The sequence below is a fragment of the Labrus mixtus genome, chromosome 20 (assembly GCF_963584025.1).
Source record: "Labrus mixtus chromosome 20, fLabMix1.1, whole genome shotgun sequence".
Classification (NCBI taxonomy): domain Eukaryota; kingdom Metazoa; phylum Chordata; class Actinopteri; order Labriformes; family Labridae; genus Labrus; species Labrus mixtus.
This window is the reverse complement of record NC_083631.1, coordinates 16394716-16420675: the sequence shown is the minus strand read 5'-3', so window position 1 is coordinate 16420675 and position 25960 is coordinate 16394716. Positions and strand designations below refer to the sequence as shown.

The 25960-nt window shown below is 41.8% G+C and overlaps 1 protein-coding gene across 5 annotated transcripts; it reads left to right on the top strand.

Moving 5' to 3' along the window:
• The first annotated feature begins 2273 nt into the window (after window positions 1-2273).
• On the top strand, window positions 2274-24111 carry med25 (mediator complex subunit 25). Of its 5 annotated transcripts, none has more exons than XM_061065743.1 (20): window positions 2274-2430; window positions 3683-3833; window positions 3921-3966; window positions 4074-4198; window positions 4318-4416; window positions 4799-4919; window positions 5094-5250; window positions 6357-6475; window positions 6619-6694; window positions 6954-7225; window positions 8424-8525; window positions 11512-11594; window positions 11677-11734; window positions 11843-11950; window positions 12480-12656; window positions 20442-20555; window positions 20767-20838; window positions 21500-21670; window positions 21781-21901; window positions 23533-24111. In XM_061065743.1, exons 2-20 carry the CDS (start codon window positions 3709-3711, stop codon window positions 23634-23636), a joined length of 2250 nt encoding a protein of 749 aa, XP_060921726.1. In that variant the 5' UTR covers window positions 2274-2430; window positions 3683-3708; the 3' UTR covers window positions 23637-24111. The 5 variants fall into 5 exon arrangements, with proteins under 5 accessions (XP_060921726.1, XP_060921727.1, XP_060921724.1 ...); XM_061065744.1 differs by having other exon boundaries at window positions 11509-11594; window positions 20445-20555; XM_061065741.1 differs by having other exon boundaries at window positions 11509-11594.
• The last annotated feature ends 1849 nt before the right edge of the window (window positions 24112-25960 follow it).

Here is a 25960-nt window from a genome sequence, read left to right as displayed (position 1 = left end):
AACTACTGTACTTACTGTAGAGATCTGCTGACATCTCCTGGAGACATGCTTTAACAGCACTTACAAATCTGCAGTGATGTTGCAGAAAGCTCTTTTTTTTCCAATGTAAAAGAAAACTGTATTTTCTCTGACAGACTTTTACCTTTGATAGATTTGTCTGAAACAAACCCTATGTTTATAGAGGGCCTGCACAATAAAGGATTATTGCAGATATCCTTTTTCCAACTCATATTGGCTGATTGCTGATGCCTATTTTGATTAATGCAATTTATTTTCACCTAATTGTTAAGACCATCAACTCTGTCAAGTTTCTTTCCTAAACTATAGTTTTTTGTCTTCACGTCTTTAAGTGTCCTTATTTTACTTTTCATTAACAGCACTATGAGTTTTACGACAGCGCAGTTACACTAAGAGACCTTCGGTAGGCACCAAAGACCTCCAATAATGGCCACCTAGCATGTTTTCATCATGGATTCTGAAAAAACGTGCCCCTTGTCTGACCCTTGAGTGCCGTATGTCTCAGACATCACCTCACTTTTTGTTGTGGGTCGATATTCTGTGAGGGGGAGGGGCCTAGCACGTCTTGTAGCTGCTGCTGTCCACTTAATAACAGAATATGTTCAGTATGATTAAACTTTCTTTAAACTTCAATCCAGATGGAGGCAGAACAGTATTAGCTCCAGGGTTACATCAGTCTAATTGATCTTTGCCAGAGTAATTGGAATATCATTTTGTGCTGATCAGCAGAACAAAAACACCGTCATTATAATTTTGTTATTGTAATCAATGGTTGTGTGATTTTTTTTTTTAGTAACAGTCAGGGTTAAAGGAAGTCTTGAATAGATTCTAAATTCCACAATAAAAGAATTAACTCTGCTGCCCACCTGCTTTGTCTTGTTTTGTGACACAAAAGTGCAGGCCATTCCGTCTTGTAATATGATAAAAGCCTTAATTTCTCCTGAAATGGATGTTACATCTTCAGTGTTACAGAAATGTATCATGTTTTTTTTTTTTATGGCAATCAAGCTGATAAAAGATGTTCACAAAATAGTCCTAATATCTCTGAATTCACCATAGAACAGAAGGTCATCTAGGACAGGGGTTCCCAAACTTTTCAGGTCGTGACCCTCAAAATAAGGGTGACAGAAACTGGGGACCCCCCACTGTTCTTTAAGGTGGTTAGTTAGGTATATAACGTAGCGACAGCCACGCACACACTAATAAACCTATCCAAAAACTAGGAACACAAAATAATACAACAGCCTAAAAGAATTCAAAATTTAATTTCACTTAATGATACTGTCTTATACGACATTGGACTACTTTTTGTATATTTACAAAAATGGTAAAAAGATATACTTATGCACTTTTAATTTTTTTTATGGAAGGCATCTCGCGACCCCCCTCTTGGTGGCTGGCGACCCACCTTGGGGTCCCGACCCCCACTTTGGGAACCACTGATCTAGGACATGTGTATGACATAACCTAATCTGGATCAGAATTTGTTTGCACCACAAATCTGGATCGTGCTCTTTGAAGGTTTAAACCCTTTTGGTTTGGTTACATGATACAATAATTAACTGAGACAAGAAAGTCTTATTTTACACACTTTCCCAGAAAACTTAAGGTCTGATTTGTAATTTTGTAATTTAAACTTACAAGTGAAAAGTCAAATAACTTGCTTTTATGTTGAGATAACAGTCTAAAGAAGATACAAATGACATATTTTAATGTTTGGTGTACTTACTTAAAAAAATGACAGACTTTGATATACATACCTTTTGAATTTTTGTTTCAATTTTCAATTTCCGCCTAAACTACATGTGTGTTTAAGTGTGAAGAATTCAAAAATTGAAAATGGTATTGATAAAAACTTTGCATAATTGAAACTAATAACTATCTGTGAACATCCTTTCCAAATGTGGTGAAATTCTGATTCTGATTCCCAGAGATACATGTGATGAGGCTAGAGCTGTCCCTTTTGGAGAAACCCTAATTTGACCTATTTTAGTTTTTTGGTAAGATGCATAAAACATCCAAAAAAAGTTATTTTGCAGTAAAATATTTTTATACAACCATCCGTTTCATAAACTAGACATGTTCAAGTTATGAAAAAATATGGTTGTGCTTTGTTCTACCTCGTATCTTTTAACTTTTAGGGGCCCAAGTCTACTCTACTATTAGTTTAGTGAGTCTGTGGTGAAAAGCTCTGTTCAAGATTTAGAACTGCGGGGGGCAGCACAAGCGGAAGAGACGAAGACGATCGCTCCTACGTCACTAGTCGTGGGCGTGTCTAAACGTCACTTCCGTCAAAAATACAACAAACGATAAATCCAGCAATGCTCTGCATGCTCTGCTAAATCGGGCATTTCGATGTTATAACTGTGTTAAACTCATCCCAAGATTCGACTGGCACCCTTATCCCTCCAGGTCAGTCCACATCCCTTTATAGCGCGATGGCTGCTGGCTAGTTAAGCCTTTTCCCTCCACTGTTTTAGCTCTTTCGTTCACTGACGTTTAGCTATTTCGCTAGCTAACACTGGATTATTTCAAAAGATAACCATGAAAGTTGACCGGGAAGACTGTGTTTTCTTTCGTTTTCACGACTTCTGGTGCTCCGCGAAACTGAAAGAAGCTATTATTATTCGTAAACGACGATTTATTGGTCAGGTTAATTTACATTCGGGTTAGCCAGCAGAGTATCTTCAGGCGCATACATTATTATTTCTTTCTCTTGGGTTCAGTAGAAATTGAAGTTAGAAACTAGTAAACTTAATTTGAGTGAAACTTCAGTTATTAATGGTATTTCTTTCTGGATGACAACAACTGAAGAAAAATGACAAACACACCATCTGTTAGTCATTTTACAAACAATCCTCTGAATGTACACTTACTCTTGGTAGGAGATTGTTATACATGACTTTATACATTAGACATCAAATATTGATCTTTGTTGTATTTAACTCCTAATAATAAATTAATGGATGTCTAAGAGAATGATACCGATATTCTATATTGCAGATTTTCCCCATGCATTAAGTAGTATCGAGTATTTGAATGAGTTGCATATATCATATATCAAACTGTATTGTGGGCTCATGTTTTTTTGTATGGGTGGGATATGTATGTATATATGTGTTGTGTTGTGTGTTTGTATGTATGCTGGCTGCTGGAACATCTACATTTCCCAGCTGGGATGAATAAAGTATGACTTATCTTATCTTAAAGTAGTCACATCTTATGTTGTATGTCTGATGTTTGAGAACTATACAGGTCCTAGTTTCAGGCTGTTGATCCTCTGGGTAAATCCCTCTGGGAAATGGAAATGCCTGTGGTAGATTATTCTGCAATAAAGAAAGGCTGCTAGTTTCTGCAAGTTTGATTAAGCAATTTCAAACGGATTCTAAACATAAAGAGATCTGCAGCCTCCAAAACCAAAAAAAAAAAAAAAACACCTTTCTGTCTTTTCTTCTTATACACGGATGAGCGGGTACACGGGGCAGCTTTTTACGGTTTCATCGCCTCAGTTCCCTGGCTCCTCTGAAACACTTAATTCCTAATAAGTCCTGGTCACAATAATCTATTCGAGTGGTATTTCTCACGCTCCCAAGGGTTTTATATGTTGTTGCTAAACCACAAGTTAGTGCAAAAAATAAGTCAAATCTGTCCTCTTGTTGTGCAGACTCTTGGTGGCAGGTTTCGTCACTCATGGAGCCCTCCACCAAGCCTGGAAACAACCAGGTGGCTGATGTGGTGTTCGTCATCGAGGGGACGGCAAATCTTGGACCCTACTTTGAATCTCTGAGAAAAAATTACATCCTACCAGCAATCGAGTAAGAGAACAGAGTCACTCCCTGTTGCTGTTGTAGCTTTGGTGTTTATGCTATTGTGTCTAAATTCCACTATTTTGTTGATCGCAGATATTTCAATGGAGGGCCTCCAGCAGAAACAGATTTTGGTGGAGATGTGAGTGTTTCCCTCTCTTTTTTCATGATTCTTTGTCCGTTGATTTCATTATGTTGAGAAGCGTTTGTACATGTTGATGAACATGAATGTGTTTCTTTGTGTTGTAGTATGGAGGAACACAGTACGGCTTGGTGGTGTTCAACACAGTGGATTGTGCTCCAGAGTCGTATGTCCAGTGTCACGCGCCAACAAGCTCTGCCTACGAGTTTGTGTCATGGATCGACAGCATCCAGTAAGTGACTAGTACCGCAAAGTTGTCATTCTAATCATGCTCATTTTCATTCTAGCGGAAGTAAGCACACCATGTAAAGTTGAAAATGTTGAACTACCCTGTCCTTTTGTCCCTCTCAGGTTCATGGGAGGTGGAGCAGAAAGCTGTAGTCTTATAGCAGAGGGACTCTCTGTGGCCCTGCAGCTCTTTGACGACTTTAAGAAGATGAGGGAGCAAATGTGAGGAAATCTTTACGTTTCATACACATATATATACATATATTTATATATATATGTATTCTAAGTACAATCTCTCCACACTAACTAACACCAGTCTGTGAAATGTAATGTAACTCCCAGCCTGTTTCAGACTAGAAGAATATCATCTTTGGTGTTAACAAATTAGGCAGTAAGAGCAACACAACCTTTTTAAATTAATAGATCGTTGTCATTAATTTGCTTGATAAGTGCTGACCCTGCAAAATGTTGCCTTAGTGTTAGATGTCAGTCTAAGGTAAAGAAAAAAAAAAGGAGGAGTAAACGGATGTTGGCTTTTCTAAGTAGTAACTCAACAAGGACAAAGTTTCACACTTTTTGCTTTCTGTCTTCCTTCCTTTGCCAGAGGTCAAACCCACAAGGTGTGTGTGCTGCTGTGTAACTCTCCTCCTTACCTGCTTCCTGCTGTGGAGAGCGTCACCTACACGGGCTGCACAGCAGACAACCTGGTTAAAATCATCAGAGATGTGAGTGATCACTCAAACTGTACTTCATGGCTCTGTATGCTTAACAACAACAAAGAGTTAGAAATATGTTATGGATTGGTTATTTTCTGTAATCTATCTATTTTAATTTAATCGATTGGTAAATAAAATGCAAAACTGTCCGTTTAATCGAATTTTTTTCCTATTTTTTTTTAGAGAGGAATTAATTTCTCTGTGGTCGCCCCGCGCAAACTGCCCGCTCTGAGGTCTTTATTTGAACGGGCGTCTCCAGTGGGAGGTGCTGTTGAACCCCATCCAGACTACAGTCAGGACCCCTTCCACATGGTCCTGGTCAGAGGCATCTCGCTTCCTGGTGAGAACAAACGATTTAACACCTTGTTGGTGTGGGCGCCACCAGTCTGTCCACATCTTTAAACTTTCCTTAAAAGAAACTATGTTATACTTTGAATATCTTCAAACTTTTTAACTAATACATATTTGATTATTTATGTAACATTTTTTCCAGCACTTCTTTTTAAACTGTATCTTTCTGTAGGTTCAAAGGTAAAGCTGTTCTTTCCTTCTTTAATATTAATAATGATAAACTCTGTTTTGAAACCATAAAGGTGGCACTAGTAAGGTGCGGAAAGTTTCATGTAAAGCAGTTTAAGATACACATAAATGTAGTTTTCTCAAGAATTAGCAAAGACCAAACCATATTTAACAGTGTGAATATTGGACCATATCCTGTCTGTTTAAAGATGGAGTCAGTAGAAATGTTTAAACTTAATAACATAGGAGAGAAAGGACAGAGGAGTTTTTGTCTTTGCAGAGTGTAGTATTGTAAGCAATGTGTTGTCTGTAGAACAATGCAGAGAAGTGTACTTTAGTCTCCCAGTTCAAACTGCTGCGTCCTAAGCTCCTTATCTCCAGACACACTTTTGATCGGATGTTACACCACTTTTTTTGTGTGCATTCGTTTAGGCTGAAATCAACTGTGTCGGCATCGTTTGTGTCTGTGCTTTTACTCTGAAGCTTAAATTGCCTTTTTATTATGTGTTTGCTCTGAGCCTCGTCCTCTAATATCAACAGACTTTTTTCTTCTGTCAGATTTAGTTTTCATATCATTTTGTGCAGCTCTCAGTAATTACATTCCTTCTGATGTACTTTTAAGACACTCATTGCCAGTTTCACATGTTCAATGCTGCTGGTGATATATATATATAAAAAAAATAAAAAAAATCACACAATGGTACTCTAAGACGATTATGAACCCAGGTTGCTCCTGAGTTGGCGGTGGATTAAATAAAGACCATTTGAGCTGCTCCTAATGGTTCCTCCTACACTTTTTTTTTTTGTGAGTGGGAGGGAATTCCTGGTAAATGTTTCTAATCCTCGACATTTAGAGGAGAACTGTTTAGCTCCTACATTACTTATAGAGCACTCTTAAATTCACATCTCAACAATGTCTGTCTCCAGTTTCCTTAGGTGGAGGTCCTGGGCCGCTCAAACCCGTCCTCCCCCCTCAGCCTAACAGCCAGCCTCTTGGTGGAGCATCTCAGCCTCCTCCACCCATAAATGCAAACCATCCATACCAGGTAATGGACATGCAGCCACACAGGGCTGTAAGGCCTCCTGGACACCTATTCCTTTCCGTCTGCTTTTGGCTCAGTTTCAGGCGGTGGTGTTTCTGTTCCCTCCCTGAATTGTTTTGTTTTTCTTTTAATCTGCTTGCTGACAGAATCCGGCCGCCATGAGTGCTGCTCAGGTGGCTGCACAGATGGCTGTGGAGGCAGCGAACAGCCAGAAGAGTCGCTGTGAGTTACCCTTTCTGTTAGCGAGGCTTTTAGCTGTGGTGTCTCCATGTCTGTTTTCTCTATGTGTGACTATTTGAGCATCTAACAGTGAGGCTTAATGCGCTTTTGTTTCTGGAAAATAATCCACAAAGATTGGTATTTCAGGATCTCAAGATTAATTAAAATGAACCAAAAGTAAGTTTATTTTAAGCGATTGTACCTGATGGGTGTTTTCCTGTTTTCTTTTCTTTCTTTGGACGTGTTCCTGTCCCTCCTCCAGTCCCAGGAATGGTCAGTCAAGGTTCTCCGTTCACCGGCCAGCCAACCATCCCATCGGTCCCCGGGGTGAAGCTCAATCAGCTCAGCATATCTACGGTCACGACGGGGACCCAGCCCCTGATGCCACAGCAACAAGTTCCTCCCAGTCAGCAGCAAGCAGTCCCGCCCCCAGGGCAGCCTGTGCCCAATCAACAGCAGCAGCAGATGCCACCTCAGCAGCAGCAGCAGCCCCTAGCAAATCAGCCCACGGTGCCTTCAGCCCAGCCCAACATGGTAAACTTTGAGAGTTCATATTAAAGACAAAATAAAAACAAATCAGTTCAGAAAAAATCTTATTTTATCCTATTGATTAAAATAACATGCATTCCCACTGCCATGAAGAATAACATCAGGAGTTTGGGATATTGACTATACATTTGTACAAACTGGTGCCAATCCAAGTAGACCTTAGAAACACAAAGAGTTTGAGTCTATATTTCACTGGCAGCCAGTGAAAGGAGGCCAGTACCAGAGAGCCGCTTCTCACTGCTCCTGTTTTGATCTTCAGTCGCTGCAGGCAAGCTGGGGATGACTGACTTCCTCCCACATACAGAGAAATACAGACATCTGAATGTGAGCTAATAGTAGCACTTACGACAGAATCCAACAGACTAAAACGGATAATTATTTAGATTGATTCAGTGAGAACAAAATTACTAACAAATCTGATGACCGTATTTGATTGTTAACGATTAAGCTTAAAAGACAGCCAATGACAGCCTCTGGTTGGCCAACATGGTTTTGATGTAAAAGCAATTTAATTGCAATAATTTTGAATAATGGGGATTGGATTCTTTTTTATATGTCTAAGATTTGATCCACTTTGTGCTGCATTCATCCCGACCAACATTTGAAAGAGTTAAAATAAAAAAGAAAGTTCACAGCACTCAGCTGAGGTCCAGATTTGTTATTCCTACCAGGTTGTAAACACTATCAGGGTTTGAATCAGGTCAATATTTTCTAATGTAAGTGTCCCTGCTTGTGTTAGGAATCAGAAGAGCCAGGCTCTAATCTGCGCTGCGTAACACCAGCAGCCCAGAGCTCAGTTTGCCGTCTAACACAGTGTCTGAAGTCTCATATCAAAATGAATTTTAAATGTTTGTGCTACTATCACATCAAAACAGGACCACGCTCCCTTTCCCTAGAAAGTCACTGTGGTTGAAGTCCACGTTGGTTTCCAGCGTACGCGTCATTCATTCACTACTTTCTTTCCCAGCACAACATCCTTATGTAAAGACTGATATCGCTGAGATATGCAAAATCTAATATTGACTGTAATAGATTTTACAAAGCTTTACAGATTGTAAGAAGGGTTTTTTCAAGTCATGTATTTTTTACATCATACATCTGTTTCTAAACTGGTTCTGTTCTGCTCTTGCATCTTACAAGTGGCCTACATGTAACACCCTCGCTGCTTTTATTTTCTTGACAGGCTGGTGTGTCTGGAGCTCCAGGCAATGCGAATCCCATTGGACAGCCGCAAGGTGTGGCCAATAAGATTGTAGCTTGGACCGGCGTTCTGGAGTGGCAGGAGGTAACATTCAGAATAAAGACCGAGTTTGAATGAATGCAGAGTGGCAGGCACTTTGTAGTGTAAAGCAATGCTAGAAAACACTGTCATAGAAATACAGCTTTTTAGTTGTTAACGTTTAAACTCTTGAATGCGTCAACCTTTCAGGAGTCAAATCCTGCATTGTGGCTGAGCTTGAAGCTGTCTAAATTCAGCGAGGGGCAGAAGTCTGTTAAAGGAAGAGTTTAACATTTTAGGACATTTACTCAGTATCTATCCTAACGGGAGTGAGAAGAGAACATACCTCTATTATGTCTGTTAGGGGAAAAAAAGGCTACAGCTAGCAGCTAATTAGCTTAGCTTAGCATAACGAATGAAAACAATAAAGAAATTCTTAGCTTTTTCCCAAACGGAGATTAAATCTGCATATGAACTCAACTTCCCACAATCCATAACCTTCATGTCAGGAGGCTGTTACTCCGCAGAGTTTCAACTTGTTGCTAGGCAACCTCAAGCTGAAAATATGAATTTATAAACAACATATCATCATTAATTGGTTAGCATTGGGGGGCCGTTATGTAGATTTTATGACCTTTAGCAGGATCACGCTAGCTGTTTCCCATCTCTTCCTGCCCTGCTTTAGACTACACTTTAAAAGCTGTTGCATCAAACCTTTATGTGGTAATCCAGTTATTTTAAGGGTAATAACATTATTTTTTAAACCTCAGTTCTATTTGACATATTTTGGAATCCAAATGACTAAAAGTTTACAAATGGCTCCAGTTGATTGCTTTAGCCAGTGGTCATGAAATGGGCTCTGATTGCTGAGATGAATCTTTTTCATATGGAGTAAGGACATGTCTATGAAACCTGTAACATATTTTATATCGCTGTATTATAGCCACTCATTCAAGAAAAAAATTAATATAAAACAATTATCCCTCAGAACATGGAAGTTGCTTTTCCACTGCTGCTCAGGTGACTTTGTTGGTTTCTTTTTGTCGTGTCACACTGACGTTTAAACATTGAAACACCTGATCTATGCAGCACCAGATGAGCCCCTTCGGTGTTCTGTGTTTGGTCAATACAGTCTGGTGGATATAGAACACAGTATTTCAAACTTTAGGCAAGGGGAAGAGAAGAGTGAAATCCCAAAAGTCAAACTGTTTCACTTAGGTTTGCTCGCCTGATATCTCAGCTCGTATCAGTCGTATGTCAGACAGCTGAAATCCAAACCAAACAGCAGAACCTTAAAAAACTAGAATGGTGATCATCACAGCAGTAAGTCTTAATAACCACCTGTCATCGATTGTTGCACAGTAGAATTAATAGCCCATCGGTTTAGCGTCAGACTGCTATTGGCTTCTCTCAAGGTCAAATCATCGAGTGTACAGTTGTATTGCTAAGTCAGGGAAACACATTGCTAATGACTTAAATGCGACACTCACAAGGCCCCTCAAGTGTTTGTGTTTGTTGGACAGACTTGGATCGATGGCCTCTATCGACTACAGTCCCATCCTCTCCCCCTCTGTTTGTCAAAATTATCTGAGTCGGTTAAATGGACGGGAAAAAGTGTGGGAAGCTCTAAATCTTGTCTGGGAGACGAGGAGCATGAAACGTTGCTCTTAATCTACCGTTTCCTCCTTCACTGCACTCATTAGCCTTTCAACTCGGGGGTTACTTTCCACAAAGGTTTTTGATCACTTTTTTTCCCCCTCCTCAAATCCACATCTAAGGTCGATAAATTGGATTGATTTTCTTTGTCTACATCTCAGGATCCTTTTGATTCCCATGCAGTAACAAGCCCTGGAAACAAACGGCCCATTTGTCTTTGAGAGTCCAACACCATACAATCGTAATGGACAGCTCAGGGACTACAGAAGTCCTTACTAATATGGGATTGATTGATCATTGATCCTGTATTGATGCCCTGAAGATGGAGAGGTTTGGTGGTTTCCCTCGAGTGGGATTGCTATATCGATGCACTTAGAAAGTCGTTTTTTTTTTTTTTTTCCCCTCTCTGTCCTGACATTTCGCTGGTGAAGAGGTTATCTGTAGGTCTTTAAAAGTCCATCTATCGGCCCATTTTTTAATTGCCTGTCCTGATTGGGGTCAGAGTTGAGAGAAAGGTTGAGCAGGGCATCCCGCCATGTGCTTTTTCCTCAGCAGTATTCTCCGACTGCTCAAGGACAGCTGGAAGATGTTAACCCCTCAGCATGTCGTGGGTCTTCCCCCGGTGTCTCCAGCTGTTTAATACCCAGATCACATCCAGAGAGACGCAGAGAGGAGGCATCCCTACATGAACCAATCAGCTTCATTTAAAGAGGAATTCCAGTTTGTTTGACTAGTGTGTGTGATCCGTACACTTCCTTGGCCATGGCACGGTTGGAAGAGGTGTGCTTTGACACGGGACAGTTGCTCATACACGAATGAGCTCAAAATAAGCGACAAAGTCAGCGAAGTTGCCGTCTTGTTCTTTGTGTTGTTCTCTGATATGCGGACTCGACTGCTCGTCCCTTTTTTTATTTAAATTTTTTAAAATGTTTCCCGTCTTGTAAACTAAGCACGCTTCATCACCAACGTTATGTACAAGTGGTTAGTCCCGGAGCAGTGGGAGTGCAGGCCTGTCGGGGAATGAGGAGGGGGGACAATCGTGCTTCAGCACAGTATGGGGTAACTGGGCCTAGTGTGAGTGCGCGCTTAAAGGTCAGCACCCATTAGACAGGCTGTGATGGCTACAATATGTAGACCTTTGTGGCAAATTCCCCTGTTCAATGGAGACCCACTGAAGGTGCTTGTTGGGCTAACTATATTGGCCTGTTGTTGGCTCAAAGTGTCTGCCAATGTCCTGACAGTAAGATATTTAGAAACAAATCAGAAACAGTGGTAACAGTAATATTGAAGTATTTTTCCCCCTGTGCTCCTCTGGGTGTTTTTCTTAGCTAATTTTTTAACAAACCTTTTTTTGTGCGTCTTCCCTTTTCTATCTACATCAACCCCCCCCCAGAAGCCTAAAGCCTCTTCCATGGATTCAACAACCAAACTGACGCGCTCCCTGCCATGTCAAGTGCATGTTAACCAAGGAGAAAATCTGTGAGTAGCCAAACATACGGTGAAGACTTTCGATTCTGTAGTGTTTTCTTATTTCAATGCTGTCGATGTTTCTCCCAAACAGAAACACAGACCAGTGGCCGCAGAAGCTCATCATGCAGCTGATTCCACAGCAGCTCCTGGTGAGACTTCAGTGTGTGTGTGTGTGTGTGTGTGTGTGTGTGTGAAATCGTTTTGCTGACTTACGTTTGAATGATGCATTACTGTAAAGTGCCCCGCTCTTTCTGCAGGCAACCTTAGGCCACCTCTTCAGAAACTCCCGAATGGTTCAGTTTCTCTTCACCCACAAAGACATGGAGTCGCTGAAGGGCCTGTACCGCATTATGGCCAATGGTTTTGTGAGTTTTTTGGAGCACTTTATACTTCCTTTGCGCCTCAAAGTGTTCATTCCCTCCATGTCTCCAAACGTATCCATCATTTAGTGCACCTCGATACATTTTCCATGAGTGGCAACAGAGTTCAGGTTCCAGTCGTTTGATTGAAAGAATTTTGTTGCAGTGTTGTGGTGTGGACTCTAGAGGGGGTTCCAGGCCGTACCTTTTTCAAGATATGTAGTCAATCATGTGTCAGATCATGATATTTTAAACATGCTTGATCAGTCCAGATATAAACAAGTTTAGTAAAATGATGTAAATCATTTAATGTCATAGATAAAAAGCAGAGGTTTGACTCTATGCAGCCCGGCTGAGCTCTGCCTTTATGCCTTAAATAGATTTACAGCAGTATTTTTGTAATACCATTTGCATTCTGTTTATAAAACCAATATGTCTTGATGGCTAAAATGACCTCAGGAGAAAGACATTTCCCCAAGCCCAAGTCAAGTCAAGGTCCTAATCCCCCCCCCCTCTCCCGTGACCCTCCCTGCAGGCCGGCTGCGTCCACTTCCCCCACACCACCTCACCCTGTGAAGTGCGGGTGCTGATGCTGCTCTACTCCTCCAAGAAGAGGATCTTCATGGGCCTCATCCCCAACGACCAGAGCGGCTTCGTCAACGGCATCCGGCAGGTCATCACCAACCACAAGCAGGTCCAGCAGCACAGAGCGGTGAGTGGTGGAGGAGGGAGGAGGGAGGAGGGAGGAGGGAGGAGGGAGGAGGTGGGGAAGAGAGGAGAGCTTCAGTGTACATGGGGGTGGGGGGGGGGGGGCTAAAAGGAGGTGATAACGAGGAGGCATTATAAAGGAGCACCCGGGAATTGAGGTGTATTGTTTACAGCATTAAGGTGCATTGTTATTGACGTTTCATTTAGCGAGCCCAGTATCTTCACAGCAGCCACTAACGGCTCTCTCTCTAGTTGAGGCTAATGGAGCTAGCATTAGCTAAATTCTTGCTGCAACATTAACACTCATTATCTTAAGGTTAAGGGAGGGAATTATTGGTGCAAGACAACACATACTCTTTCTGTGGAATTCCTGCATCCTCCACGCTGTACATCATGTACTCTTATTAGGTTGAACAAATATTCCTGCGTTAGCATGCTCTTTCAGTTTGACAGTTTTAAAGCTTGTCTTTATAGATCCAGTGTCCACTTCATGAGTTACACCGTCTAAACAATCTAATGCAGTCTGAAACAACGCTCTGCCATAAAGTCTTTCCTATGAAGCCTATAATTTTCTCTTCTAACTCTGTCAGGAGGTGTTAATTAAATTATGTGTTTGCACTAACGTCACACCTTTGTTATGGTGTTGCACTGGACTGCGTTCTATTTACCTCTCGTGTGTGCATAAAGGTAGGATGAAAAAAAAATCTAAAACACCTGACATTAGTAGGAATACAAACAACTTGCCTCCTAAATAAAGATATTGATGGAAGTTTCTGACGATATCACTAAAACGTCAACGTTATAAACTTCTAGAAGGTGGAAGTTGTGGCTCAGCTGTTTTATTGAATTTGGGAACACAACGCTGGAGTGCTTTGTAAAATTTTGTTCTTGTTGTTGTGAAAGAAAAAGACAAGAAGTACACAAGGTATACACATGTAACACAGCAAAACCAAGCAGCAACCTCCGGTCTGGAAAAATTAAGCTGATAAAGCGGAAGTGCAAAACGCTGCAGTTCGTTGAGTGTCCACTTGAGGCTGACTCCAGGAACACCACTGGCAAAAAAGATCAGAAATCAACATGTTTACAGCCTGGTACAGAAACTAAATAGAGCCGTTTTCACGTACACTCCGGATAATATCTAGATAATTACAGGAGGACCGCTCCGGAGATTCTCCTGACCTAGTCGTTCACATATGCTCCTCACAGCGGGGGGACTTTCCCTGTCAGAGGGGAGGGGGCGCGGGGGATTTCCTAAGGTAAGACGTGACGTAAAAAAACAACGCGGAAGTAGCGGCCGAAGCAACAGAGTCCGCTACACGACGTTATAATGAGAATATTTGCCTTTATGTCAATGCTATGTGTAATCCAATGGAACAACAACATCCACAAAAGAGAGGAGAACAACATACTGACGAACAGAAAACAGAATGCAGCCGTTTAATTACGTGCACGGAGATCGTAGTGGTCACGTGCGGACACTTTAGCCGGTCACTGTATATAAACGTCATTCTCTTCCCATTGGCTCCAGTTGAAATCTCCGGAGTATATGCTTGCCACGTTCAGACATCAGCTCACTCGGATATTCTGCGGGTAAAATACTAGGGGTCTGGCCGGATAAACTCCGGGTAAAGTCCGTGCGATAAATGCGGCTGTTTGCGTTCACACATAGCCTAAAGCCCCTCCGGGTAGCCAAATCTCCGGAGTTTTTCAGATTTCCGTATGTATGAAAAGGGTTTAAGTCTGATTAGGTATTGTCATCACGGGCACACACTGTACGGGGAGTGGATTTTTTATAAACGGCTTGGTTTTGATTTTACCAACGTTGCCTGTTAGCCATAGTTAGGCTTAAAGCTGACATGATTGACAGTTTGAGTGCGAGGTAAGGGTTCGTCAAGAGGTTTAAAACCCGACTCAGCCACAGCTCTCAGCCTGTCGTTAGGTTGACTGAAAATTTAGGGTGAGACAGCATTTCCAGCATGGCGGCGGCTGCCCATGATCTTCGGAGCCCTCTGCTGTATCAGATGGCTGACGCCACTCAGGCTTCGTTCATTAATATTTACAGTCTATCAGAAAAACATACCGGGAAGTTAAACCAGCCACAGAATGAAGTGAGGAAGGGACAATAGATCAAAGACCGGAGTGGACTCTTTAAAAAAATAAAAATATAATCTTTGATAAGAGAAGAAACAAGCAATGTCAGTGTGCACCAGACAATTTTTTTAAAAATTTATTCACACATATTAATCGGGTAAAAAACATAAATGTAAGCAGTTATATATGTCATCAGTTCTAAAAGCTCTGGCTCTATTACAGCCTTCTTGTTGTACAGTTCCCCTGCAGTGTAAATGTCGTCCTCACAGCTCTCGTCGGGGTGGAAGAACATCCTTCAAAGACATTCAAACTATTAATTCCTCACACACTTCTGTCATGTTTGCTCTGGTTCAAAAATGTGAAAAGTTGTAAGATTCCGCTTCATTATGCCCCCCCCCCCCCAGTTGTTCGCTTCCAGTTGTTGAATCTTTCAGCGCCGTCGTTAACATTAGATGACATGCTGTAGGCACAGCGATGGAGTGGGACAACCTTCAGGGACAGGGTTAGGAAATCAGACGACTTCCCGCCTCTGTGGTGAAGGTGGACCGGTTCTCGCTGAGTTCATTGTGGGTTACAAACAACTTCCTTTGCTCGCATGTCATGAAAATTTCACGTTCCCACTCTGTGCTCCTCGTCTCCCCTGGAGACAGGCTGATTTAAAATGTGTCCTCTGGATTAGCCGTCTTTTCCATCACAGGGCTCGGCTCCAGCATGTGCAGCCTGCAAGGAGGAAACAATGCTGCATCCAGTCGGAGAGAAAGCACTATGTCGCCATTTAAAATTGAAGCCTGCTGTCAGCCTTACATGACTTAGATTACATTTCTGCTCGCAGTCTGCTCTCATCTGCGGTGATAGCGCTTGTTTGCTCACCCTGCTAATTCCATGTCCTCGCAGAAGAGCGACAGCGCTACATGCGACTCATAGCGCTGTGTGTATGAGCATCAGGGCATTTAGAGAAGGCAGACATCATGAAATTGTAATGAAGATTTTTTTCTTTTTCCTCCGCCTCTTGTGTATCATCACATGCTGCATTGCTAATAGGGAAGCGCTACAGCAATCTAAATGTAATTAAAATTTCAATTTGGACCAGTAGTTAAGATTTCTCTGTGCAAAGCCCTGGAGTGACTTTTGTTTGTTCTGTACTTTTTCAGCAAGTCAAACAAATGTTTTTCCTAGAAAAGAGCTCTAAATCTTGATGTGGGATTTTTACAAGTTAAGGGGTTAAGGACAGGAAATAAATCATAGATGGGATAAACGAGAGAGAGAGAAAAGCAGGTCCTCTTTTTGCTTCCTCAAAAGACCCCAACCTGCGTCTTTCACTGTTACTCTTAGTCAGAAAACATACCCTGCATTAGCCAAATCCTGCGGTGTTTTTCAGATTCAGCAGGACGGATAAGTGAAGGTGTTTTTCCATCACACTCTAGTTAATAATTTGTGCTTAGCCGAGGGATGGAACACCCTGGTTTCCTCCTTGTCTCTCCCTCAGTGTGGAAACACAGAAGCCGCCACAGCACCTGCAGAGGACTGCTAGCTGCTAACCAGCGTCAAAATGTGCCCTTTCTGAATAGTTACCAGTCTCATACTGTGATTTTCTCCCGTGTCAGGGCTGTCTTTGTGAATCAAATATTACAGAGTTTTAGGGAGTATGATGTACAGTAAATGTGGATGATCAGTATCTAGCTAACAGGTGTGTTTCCAACATGTGGCCCCCTTTTCCTTTTTAAAAAAAAAAAAAGCAGCGGGTGGATACTGTATGTGACTCTTTTTTTTTTTTTTTTTTACTCCCCACTTTGCTAACGGCTTTAGTCATCAAGCGTCAGTTTGTTTTAAACCGTGGAATCCAAAATAGCAAACACAGCAGCAGGTGGTGCTTCAAGTGTCATCATGTCCCTGTTTGTTTTCTGCTTTTTCGTCTGCAGACTCGCGAGCAAAGAAAAGCGAGTGTTTGGTTTTCAGCCCGACGCTCTCAAGGTTGTTAACACAGTAAACATCCATTACACGGGGAGAATATGTCGACTGAAGATATAGATAATGGATTCATTTGAACAGTGCAAAAATAGCCAAACGTCAGACTGTGAGCGAAGGGTGAGCACGCGGTTCAGGTCTTTAAAGCGGGTCTGAATCTTTTAAACGAGAGGGTGGCATTTTCCAGAACTATGTGACAAACCAATCAGAACGCAGAGTGAAAGAGGATCCAAATAGTGTCAACCTGAGGAAGGTAACCGCTTGTTATGAACTCACACTGCTTAGGCCTGAATGAAGCTTCAGCTGAACTTGAGAATACTTATAACCCTGAACAAGGAGCGATCGGTTTGTCCCTTATCTCTCGCTTTGAATCCGCTTCTCCATTACGTGTTTCTTTTGATTTGATTACATTTATTATACAGGAAAGTATAAAAGTAACATTAAGTTACAGTTTAACGGGCCTGACTCAGTTTAAAAAAACTGGTTTCCAGCAGGTTCCTGTTCTGCAGAACATGAAACATAAACTACAGTCAAGACAAATACATTTACAGGACATTAGCATGGGCTAGGCAGATACAGACAAACCGTACAGATACTTTGAACAATACATGAACAATTAATGAGTGCAGGTGTAAGTGTGGAGAAGGTGTTGTTAGTATGTATTTTTGAAAGATGAGATGAGATTCAACTTTGTCATTACACATATACAAGTATAGAGTAACGAAATGAGGTTTGGCATCTCACCAGAAGTGCAATAAGCAGAAAGTGCAAGAATCTGTGCCATGTACAGTAATTACAAAATTTACAGATGTAGACTAAAAAAAAAAGAGTGAATTATTGGGTGTATATGGCTGGATTAATGGGATGCTATAAATATAAATAAATGCTATAAACATAAGTATATTCTTCAGATTATAATATAGATTACAGATAATATACAGAATATGGACATATTTTACCGGTCGATAACTTATTGAGGTGATATGAACATACTATAATACAGGTGGATGAGAGATGTGTGTGTATGACCAGGAGGAGTGGTGGGGGGTGATGGGTGTGAGGTGATGTGCAGGGGAAGGGGGGTCAGCGGGGGGCGGAGTTCGGGAGGGAGACAGAGTTCAGAGTTCGGGGGGCAGAGTTCAGTAGAGAGACAGCTCTGGGGAAGAAGCTGTTCCTCAGTCTGCTGGTTCTGGTCCGGAGGCTTCTGAAGCGCCTACCGGAGGGCAGGAGGGTAAACAGTCTGTGGGCAGGGTGGGAGGAGTCTTTAAGAATGCCGTGAGCTCGCCGCAGACAGCGTTTTCTTTGGACGTCCTCAATGGCAGGAAGTGGGCACCTTGTGATGCGCTGGGCGGGTTTTACCACCCGCTGTAGCGCCTTACGGTCTGTGACAGAGCAGTTTCCGTACCAGACTGTGACACTGCTGGTCAGGATGCTCTCGATCACACAGCGGTAGAAGTTCATCAGTACAGCTGAAGACAGGTGGTGTCTCTTCAGTGTCCTCAGGAAAAAGAGGCGTTGATGAGCCTTCTTAACCAGACTGGAGGTGTTAGTGGACCAGGAGAGGTCCTCTGTGATGTGGGTCCCCAGGAACTTGAAGCTGGAGACACGTTCAACAGCCATCCCGTTGATGTGAATGGGGTTGTGCGTGCTTCCTCTTTCTCTCCTGAAGTCCACGATGAGCTCCTTCATCTTGCTGGTGTTGAGGAGCAGGTTGTCGTCAGCACACCAGGCGGCCAGATGCTGTACCTCCTCCCTGTAGGCTTTGTCATCGTTGTTGCTGATGAGGCCAATCACCGCCGTATCATCCACAAACTTGATGATGGTGTTGGATCTATGCACAGGTCTGCAGTCGTGGGTGAAGAGGGAGTAGAGGAATGGGCTCAGCACACAGCCCTGTGGTACGCCTGTGTTGAGTGTGATGGTGGTGGAGCAGGTGTGTCCTGACCTAACATACTGGGGTCTGTTGGTCAGAAAGTCCATTATCCAGTGACGGAGGGAGGTGTTGATGAGGTAGATGGTAAAGTTCTAATGTGATGGGGAATGTCATTCCAAATTTTGGTGTATGTATAGAAGAAGGACTTCGGACCATAGTTGTTTTTGTATGCAGGGACTGGGATGAGTGCCTGTGAGACTGACCTAGTGAGGCGCACTTGTCTCATATTATGTGTTGGTAGAAGTGCAGCAAGTGTTGGTGAAGTGCTGCTTTTAATATGAAAATAGTATGTAATGGCGTGGCTGTGTATTTAATTTTGGAAAGTCAAGGTGTTGGAGCGTGTGAGTGCAGAGCAGTGGTGTGACCACTTCGGGAGGTTACTGTGGATCTTAAGAGCTCGATAGTACAGTTGTGCTATTGGTTCAGTAATCTCCTTAGTGGTAAGTGACCAGATTGGAAGACAGTAGGAAATTGATGAAAACACAATTGAATGTAGATACGTTTCAGAAACAGAGAAGGAAAGATATGATCTGATCTTATTATACTCATAAAGTTTCTGACTCAGCTTAGTAGTTAGTTTAGAGGTGTGTTCACGGTATGTAAGATGCGAATCAAGTAGCACACCAAGATATTTGTAGGTCTTTGTGACGACAAGATCTTGGCTTGCAAAGGTGATGGGATCAGTGAATGTAATACATTTTCTGGGGGAGTGAAAGTACATGCACTCAGTTTTCTTTACATTGATGGTCATATGATTATTTTTCAACCAGTCATGTAAGAACAGAAGATCAGACGATAATTTGGAATTCATGACATTAGGATTTGAGTCAGAGAGAAAAATCACAGTATCATCAGTATACAGTGAGCATTTTGAATATTTGCACACTTCAGGAAGCTCATCGATGTATAAAAGAAAAAGTAAGGGTCCAAGAATGCTGCCTTGTGGAACACCCATATCACAGACTAAAGGTTGGGATGTTGTACGATCAATTTTGAACTTGTGACCTGTTTCTCAGATAAGAAGAAAGCATTTCAATCACAGATGGAGACAGTTTAAATGAGTGAAGTTTGTTAAGCAGGAACATTATTCAAAGCAACCAATTACAATTTTAATGTGCTTACCTGGACTTTAAGCAAAAGTTTTCACTAATTCATCCCACGATATAAACAATTTAATGTTCCTCACAGACAAAGTAACATGCTGAGCACAGACTCTCTGACCTGTAGAAGAAAAGCACAATTTGATCGTCTACAGGGATCCTATTTTAGATCTTTAACTCACTAAGCAGGTGTTAAAATGTCTTTCTTCTCGCTGGAAACATGAATATTTCATGACAATTTGCAGCAAGTTAAATTTGAGAGTCCTGAAGGGTTTCGATATGGACAGGGGGCAAAATGTTGTACTTGGAAACAGCAGATGCGCTGTTTTTTTTTTTTTTTTTACAGGTCAAAAAAGGATGCCTCGTAAAGTGAAACTGATACATGATATGTCTAATAAATAACCCCAGACTGCCGTGTTTTCATGATCATACATTTGGTGTCTGTACTGTTAAACTCTTTAATCATCGTTTGTGTGACTTCTTCATATCTTACAAACGTGCAAAGATCTGCAAAAACTCTGCTTATGTTTAATTAAATTTTGAAACAACTTGCCATTACTTTTTAAATGCTTCTTTCCTGTGTATGTACTTGACTGTTAAATGAGGATTGAAACAAAGACTCAAAGTGTGTGTACTGGCGGAGTGCAGAGGGAAAGCAGAGCTGCATACTGCTGTCTCACGGTGGCTTTGTCTCCTGCAGCAGTTAGGAGGAGCCGGCGGTCCCATGCAGCCCGGTCAGGTTGCCCCCAACCAGAACTTCCTCAACAGGCCTGCTGGCCCCATCCCTGTCTCCCATGGCAACGTCCAGCAGCAGGTAACTGATCTGACTCTGTGCTGGCATGCCTGCCTGTGTTTCCCTCTCACACTGCCTGGGTTTGACACTTTTACTGCTCCGGTGCCCGCTGATCTCTGCATGCCTCACTGGTAACCCCTTTTCCTCCACTGTCCTCCTTTTTTTTTCTTCCACACTTCCACCATTCCCCCCCCACCTCCTCCTTCCTCTCTCATATCTGTCCTGTGTGCAGTCTGTGGTGGTGGGCATGCCCCCTGTTAGTCAGGTCTCTATGATGGAGGAGCAGCAGAGGCAGAACAACATGGTGAGACCAGCAGTAATCTCTTAACATGCAAAGTGATCAGGGTGTCCACAGGTACCTCACTGACATGAGCTTGAGTTTATGTATGCATGAAAATCCTGATTTTGATGATTGTTTGTTTGACTACACAACGGATCGAAAGTGAAACAGAATTTCCTTCAGCAGTCCCTGATCAATAATATTAATCAGGAAGTCCTGTATTGTTATTGAAACAATGTTAAAGACAACTCATATTTTTCTGGAAACATCCTGTTTAAACACTCTGAAGTGATTCTTTTTAGCGTTTATTTATTTTGTATTATACACATAAACACTGATCGAGTGTCACGCCCAGCTCACTGCTCAGAATCAGGCGGGAGGACAGCTAACTTCCTATCAGCATGTGTTTGTTTCTCATGTAGCATGCCACTGAAACAAAGACCTAAATATATTTCATGATTAACCTGCATGTATAAGTTTGTATGAGGTAAGGGGCTTCTTTCCTGATATACCTACACATGTTAGATGTCAGAGTCAGTAGAATCATTCTGACAGCTTGTACACTCTTCAATTTTAGATTAAAACAACACAGGAGGACGTTTTACTGTGCAAAAAGGATCATGCAGCAGAAAAAAAAACGTTGAAAATTGTAAAATTTTGTAAGACATCTTCAACTTTCCTTCAGATGACGATGAGAGCAGCCGGACCAGCCAATCAGCAACAGCCTGGCAGCGGTGCTCCACCCAACCAGGTAGCACAAGGCGGACAAGCCCAGGCCCAGGGTCCCATACTCCGCCTCTCAAATCCAGGAGCCAATCCCCAGCTCCGCAGTCTTCTCCTCAGCCAACAGCAACCAGTAAGAGAATCCACCAGCAGCCGGCGCAGCACGTCCCACAGTGACTGTCACTTCTCTTCTTTGTCACTGAGGTTAATCATGATGTCTCTTCTGTCCCTGTGTGTCCACAGCAGGGCGGGGTGTCTCACATGCCAGGCATGATGTCTCACCAGGGACTCGGGCAGCAGTTGGTCCATCAGGCACCAGGAGGGGGGGCTCAAATGCAGGGCCAGTGGAGGCAGCCATTGGCAGGTCAGCAAGCACCCCCCACTGAGGTGGAGGAATTCAGAAAACATTTGATTCGAGAAGAAATGACATGTGAGAATATAGGTCTTGATAAATACTCAATGGTGGTGAAGAAGTTTGAAAAAAGTTTGAAAACTTCTGTTGCTACAAAAGTAAAAGAACATGAGTTCTTTTTTGTTCAACACATCTGTAAAGTCAGAATGGCTGATGTTAATATAGACAGACAAGAATCAGAAATTCTAAATTCTTCTCCACTATCTAAACTACATGTTTTTTTTTTTTTCTTTCTGGTAAGTGTTGTTTTTTTTGGTCACATGCTGCCTTCATATCTCACAACGATCACCTTGCAGAAACTTTTTAGTGAAATATTCCTTCTCAGTGTTCCTTCTTTTTTGTGAGAATTGATTGTAAAAGTTGAGAGAACTTCTGGTGCTTGAATATATTGATGTACAGCTCCAACTTTAAAGACGATTTTTTTTTTTTCAACGACAGTCCCAATTAGACAAAATCAAAGTGCACTGATGACTTTCACTCAGTGTGAATGCAGGTAAGTTTTATTTGACCTGCTAGTCAGTGGTTACTGATCGTGTTTTGACGCATGATTCACACTGAATACCTCATAATTCATCTTTTCCACACATCCTCTAAGCATACCGATACATAGCTTTTCTCCTGGGTAATGGCTTATGAGCAAGTGGGTACATTTATTTAAAAAAAAAAAAACTAATTTCACTTTTCAAGATCCAACACTTATATTCACCTTGCACAAATGTTGTTTTAAATCGATGGTTTATTGTTTACTTGTCACCTTTTCTTAGTGGGTAATCAGACTACAGCAGGAATACAATTTAGATCAGATTTAAGTTATTTGCACTTTCCTTTCAGGGCTTCTGCAGAGAAAATGTGTATTTTCACCCGTCTAAGTAATCCTGTTAAGGGGCTGAAACTTTAAATGAGCTTCTTTTTTAGAGACAGTGGACAGTGGATAGAGTCAGAGATCAGGGAGAGAGAGTGGAATGACATGCAGGGAAGGAGTCACAGGTTGGATTCGAAACCGGGCCGCCCACCTGGAGGACCGTATCCTCTGCGCAAGGGAGACACGCGCTAACCAGCAGGCTACGGGCCAGCCCCATCCTCGTCTATTTGAGCTTATTTTTAGGCTAGGTTTGATTTTCTGACAAACTCATGTAGGAAAGAGTTCAGTTTCATATTTGATATGAAAACTCTGGGATGATTGAACACACCGCAGGGCATTTATTCAAGAACTTAAACATTTCAAACCACTGGGGCACCTTGATTTTATACTCAAATTCCAATTTACTTGTTGACCTCAGAAAGAAAATGGCTTCAGGGGAGAAACGAGGCAAATGCAAAAATAAGATGTGATTTTGAAAAGGAGTACGAGGTAAAAAAAAGAAGTGATTCATATTCTGTATCCATTTAAAGCCAAATAAGACTCTGAACTGAGCTCGTAGCTTTCTAAGAAAAATGCACAAATGAGCAAAATGACAGTGCTTCTATTTATTTGTTCTTCTGGTCCTTCTTTAAAGTCAGACTTTACATAAGTACAAACTCTGACAAAAGGAATGACTATTTCCCCTTCTTCTAAATGTCTTGTTCTCTCAACCTGTGTGCAGGTCAGATCCTGATGTCTGGAGGTCAGAGAGGTGCTGTTCCCCAGCCCGGGATGCCCCAAGTCTCCAGTGTCATGGAGGATGAAATCCTCATGGACCTACTCTGAGCGAGCATACTGGACTCTGGAATAGATTTTTTTTATATATTTTTTTTAGTTGAATCTTGGCAGCATTTTTTGCCAGTTTGGACACATGCATCCGCTCGGTTGCTTTATTGCTACAAATGTTCAACATAATTAAGGAACAAATCATGAGTAGTTCCCTTTTTTTTTTCTTCTTTTCACGGGACTGAGCAGCTGAAGTTAATTAGGGGCAGACAATGCGAGCATTAGTTTTTCATGTAAATGGTCAAACCGACAGCACGCTAATCCTCCACTCTGAAGAAAGCCAACCAGTGGAAAGAGACAATTATGAAAAACCTCCTGCAAACTCCACTTTTCTATACATTGTATCATTGACATTTGAAATACTGTTTTTTTTTTCTTTTTAATTAAGATTTTACAATTTCTGTTTCATTTGTTGCTGTTTTTTAAATCATGGTCAAGTTGTTTTATTTGGATAAAATAAAAGAAGGAGCATAGATTTTTCTGTGTGAAGAGGTTTTTGCTCTTGATGATGTCGCGCTTGTGATGGCCAGCCAAAGTCTTCACAGACCCGCCTCCTGCTGTGTGCCTGCAGATTGGACCCGTAAGGTGAGAGAGAGCTTGAAATAGACACTGTAATAGATAGTTCAGTGTCTTTTTCTGCCAAATAGTGTCACAGTGTTAATTTTAACTACTCCAATATGTCGTGGAACCATAGAGAGTCGTCCTGTGCCAAGTAGTCCTACCAGATGGCATCAGTTGGCCATGCTTCCATTGGCATAACGTACAATCAGGCTGACCGCATGCGCACATGGATCACACTGCACATGTATGCCCACAGTGTGCTCCCTGAACGTGCAGGCACCATGCATTCAAGAAACATCCACCAACACACACTCTCCTGTCAGATAGCAGATTGACATGGGTGCTAAAGCTGCAGAGCCGAGCCGTGCAGGTGAACTCTGCTCAACCTCACACATTCGTCCTGAACTCATGTCAGTTTGTGCATTTTTTATTTATTATTTTTTACACTTGGACACTGTGTACACACACATGCACACTCGCCAACCAACAGGAAGTGATGTCAGTCCCTGTCACCTGGGAGACAGAGACGGTTGCTAAGATACCGTGACAGTGGGTTCTTGTTTCTGAGGTTTTTTTTTTTTTTTTTTTTTTCTTTTTTTTTCCCTCAGCCCCGCTTTCACATGGACTCACACAGATAGACACTAGTCCCTCAGTGGCTGCTGTTCAATCCTCCCATCCCTTAATCACTGGCCGGCCCTCAGAGCCTGGCTTAGCTTCACTTTATCATTCTCTCTCTCCTCTCTGTCTCTCTCTCTCTCACTCTCTCCATCTATCTGTCTCTATCTCACTATCGAGCTATTAGCGCCTGTCTGAGCTCATAAGTTTTTCAGTATCTCTTCAATTAAATGTTCACAGGTCCATGTGATAAACTTTAGTGGTAAATAAAATTATGTCAAAGCTGACCTTCAATCATCATGTCCAATAGGCAAACATCAACCACAATGTTTTTTTATGAGTCATGCCAAGAGAAAAGCACGATTTTATGTTAAGTCATATACAAGCTACACCAATGTCATACCTTTCCTTGAAACGTCTGGCTCTACCAGATGTGTCTATTACATTTTTCTTTACACATGTTGTTACAAAGCTATCAAGGTTTTACATGAGCTCCACATAGTTCACACACAGTAACTCACACATTTAAGATCTATCTTGTAGCTCTATTAAGGTCCCCTAATCTGACCATATTTTGAAGGGCCTTGATGCATATATTTGAATATTAAAGAAGAAAATTAGATTTTCATAAAAGGAGCAGAAATCTTTTCCAACTGAAAATTCAGCTCAGTATACCATTACAAGTTACGTCATACATTAAGTCCTCTGCTCTTTATTTCTCAAGTCTCAGCCTCTGACAGTTAGGCTTCATGCTCGCTGTTATTTGATCATAATTGGACACTTAAAGGGCAACGTGGAGACATAACTGGGTGACATCGATTTCTATTTTTTTCTACGTTTTTTTTTTGTTGGCCTTCTAGGAAAAAGAATGAATGACTGTCTTCCAGAGGAAAGCTCATGTGGAGCTGTTGCCCCATAACTGTGACTTTACATTTTTTTCTTCATAATTATAGTTTCCTTACACTCCACAGTCGAAGAGGCCGGGGCAGAATATTGGGCCCTAGTGCGTCCGCCGTCTTCTCCTGGAGTTTTCAAACCTGGTTGGGAATTTCTGATTCCAAACCTGAGTTCTTCATTCCATTCATTCTTCATTTTGACTGATTTCTCAAGACATTGCTCACCCATCCAAGAGCAAACTAGAAGACTTC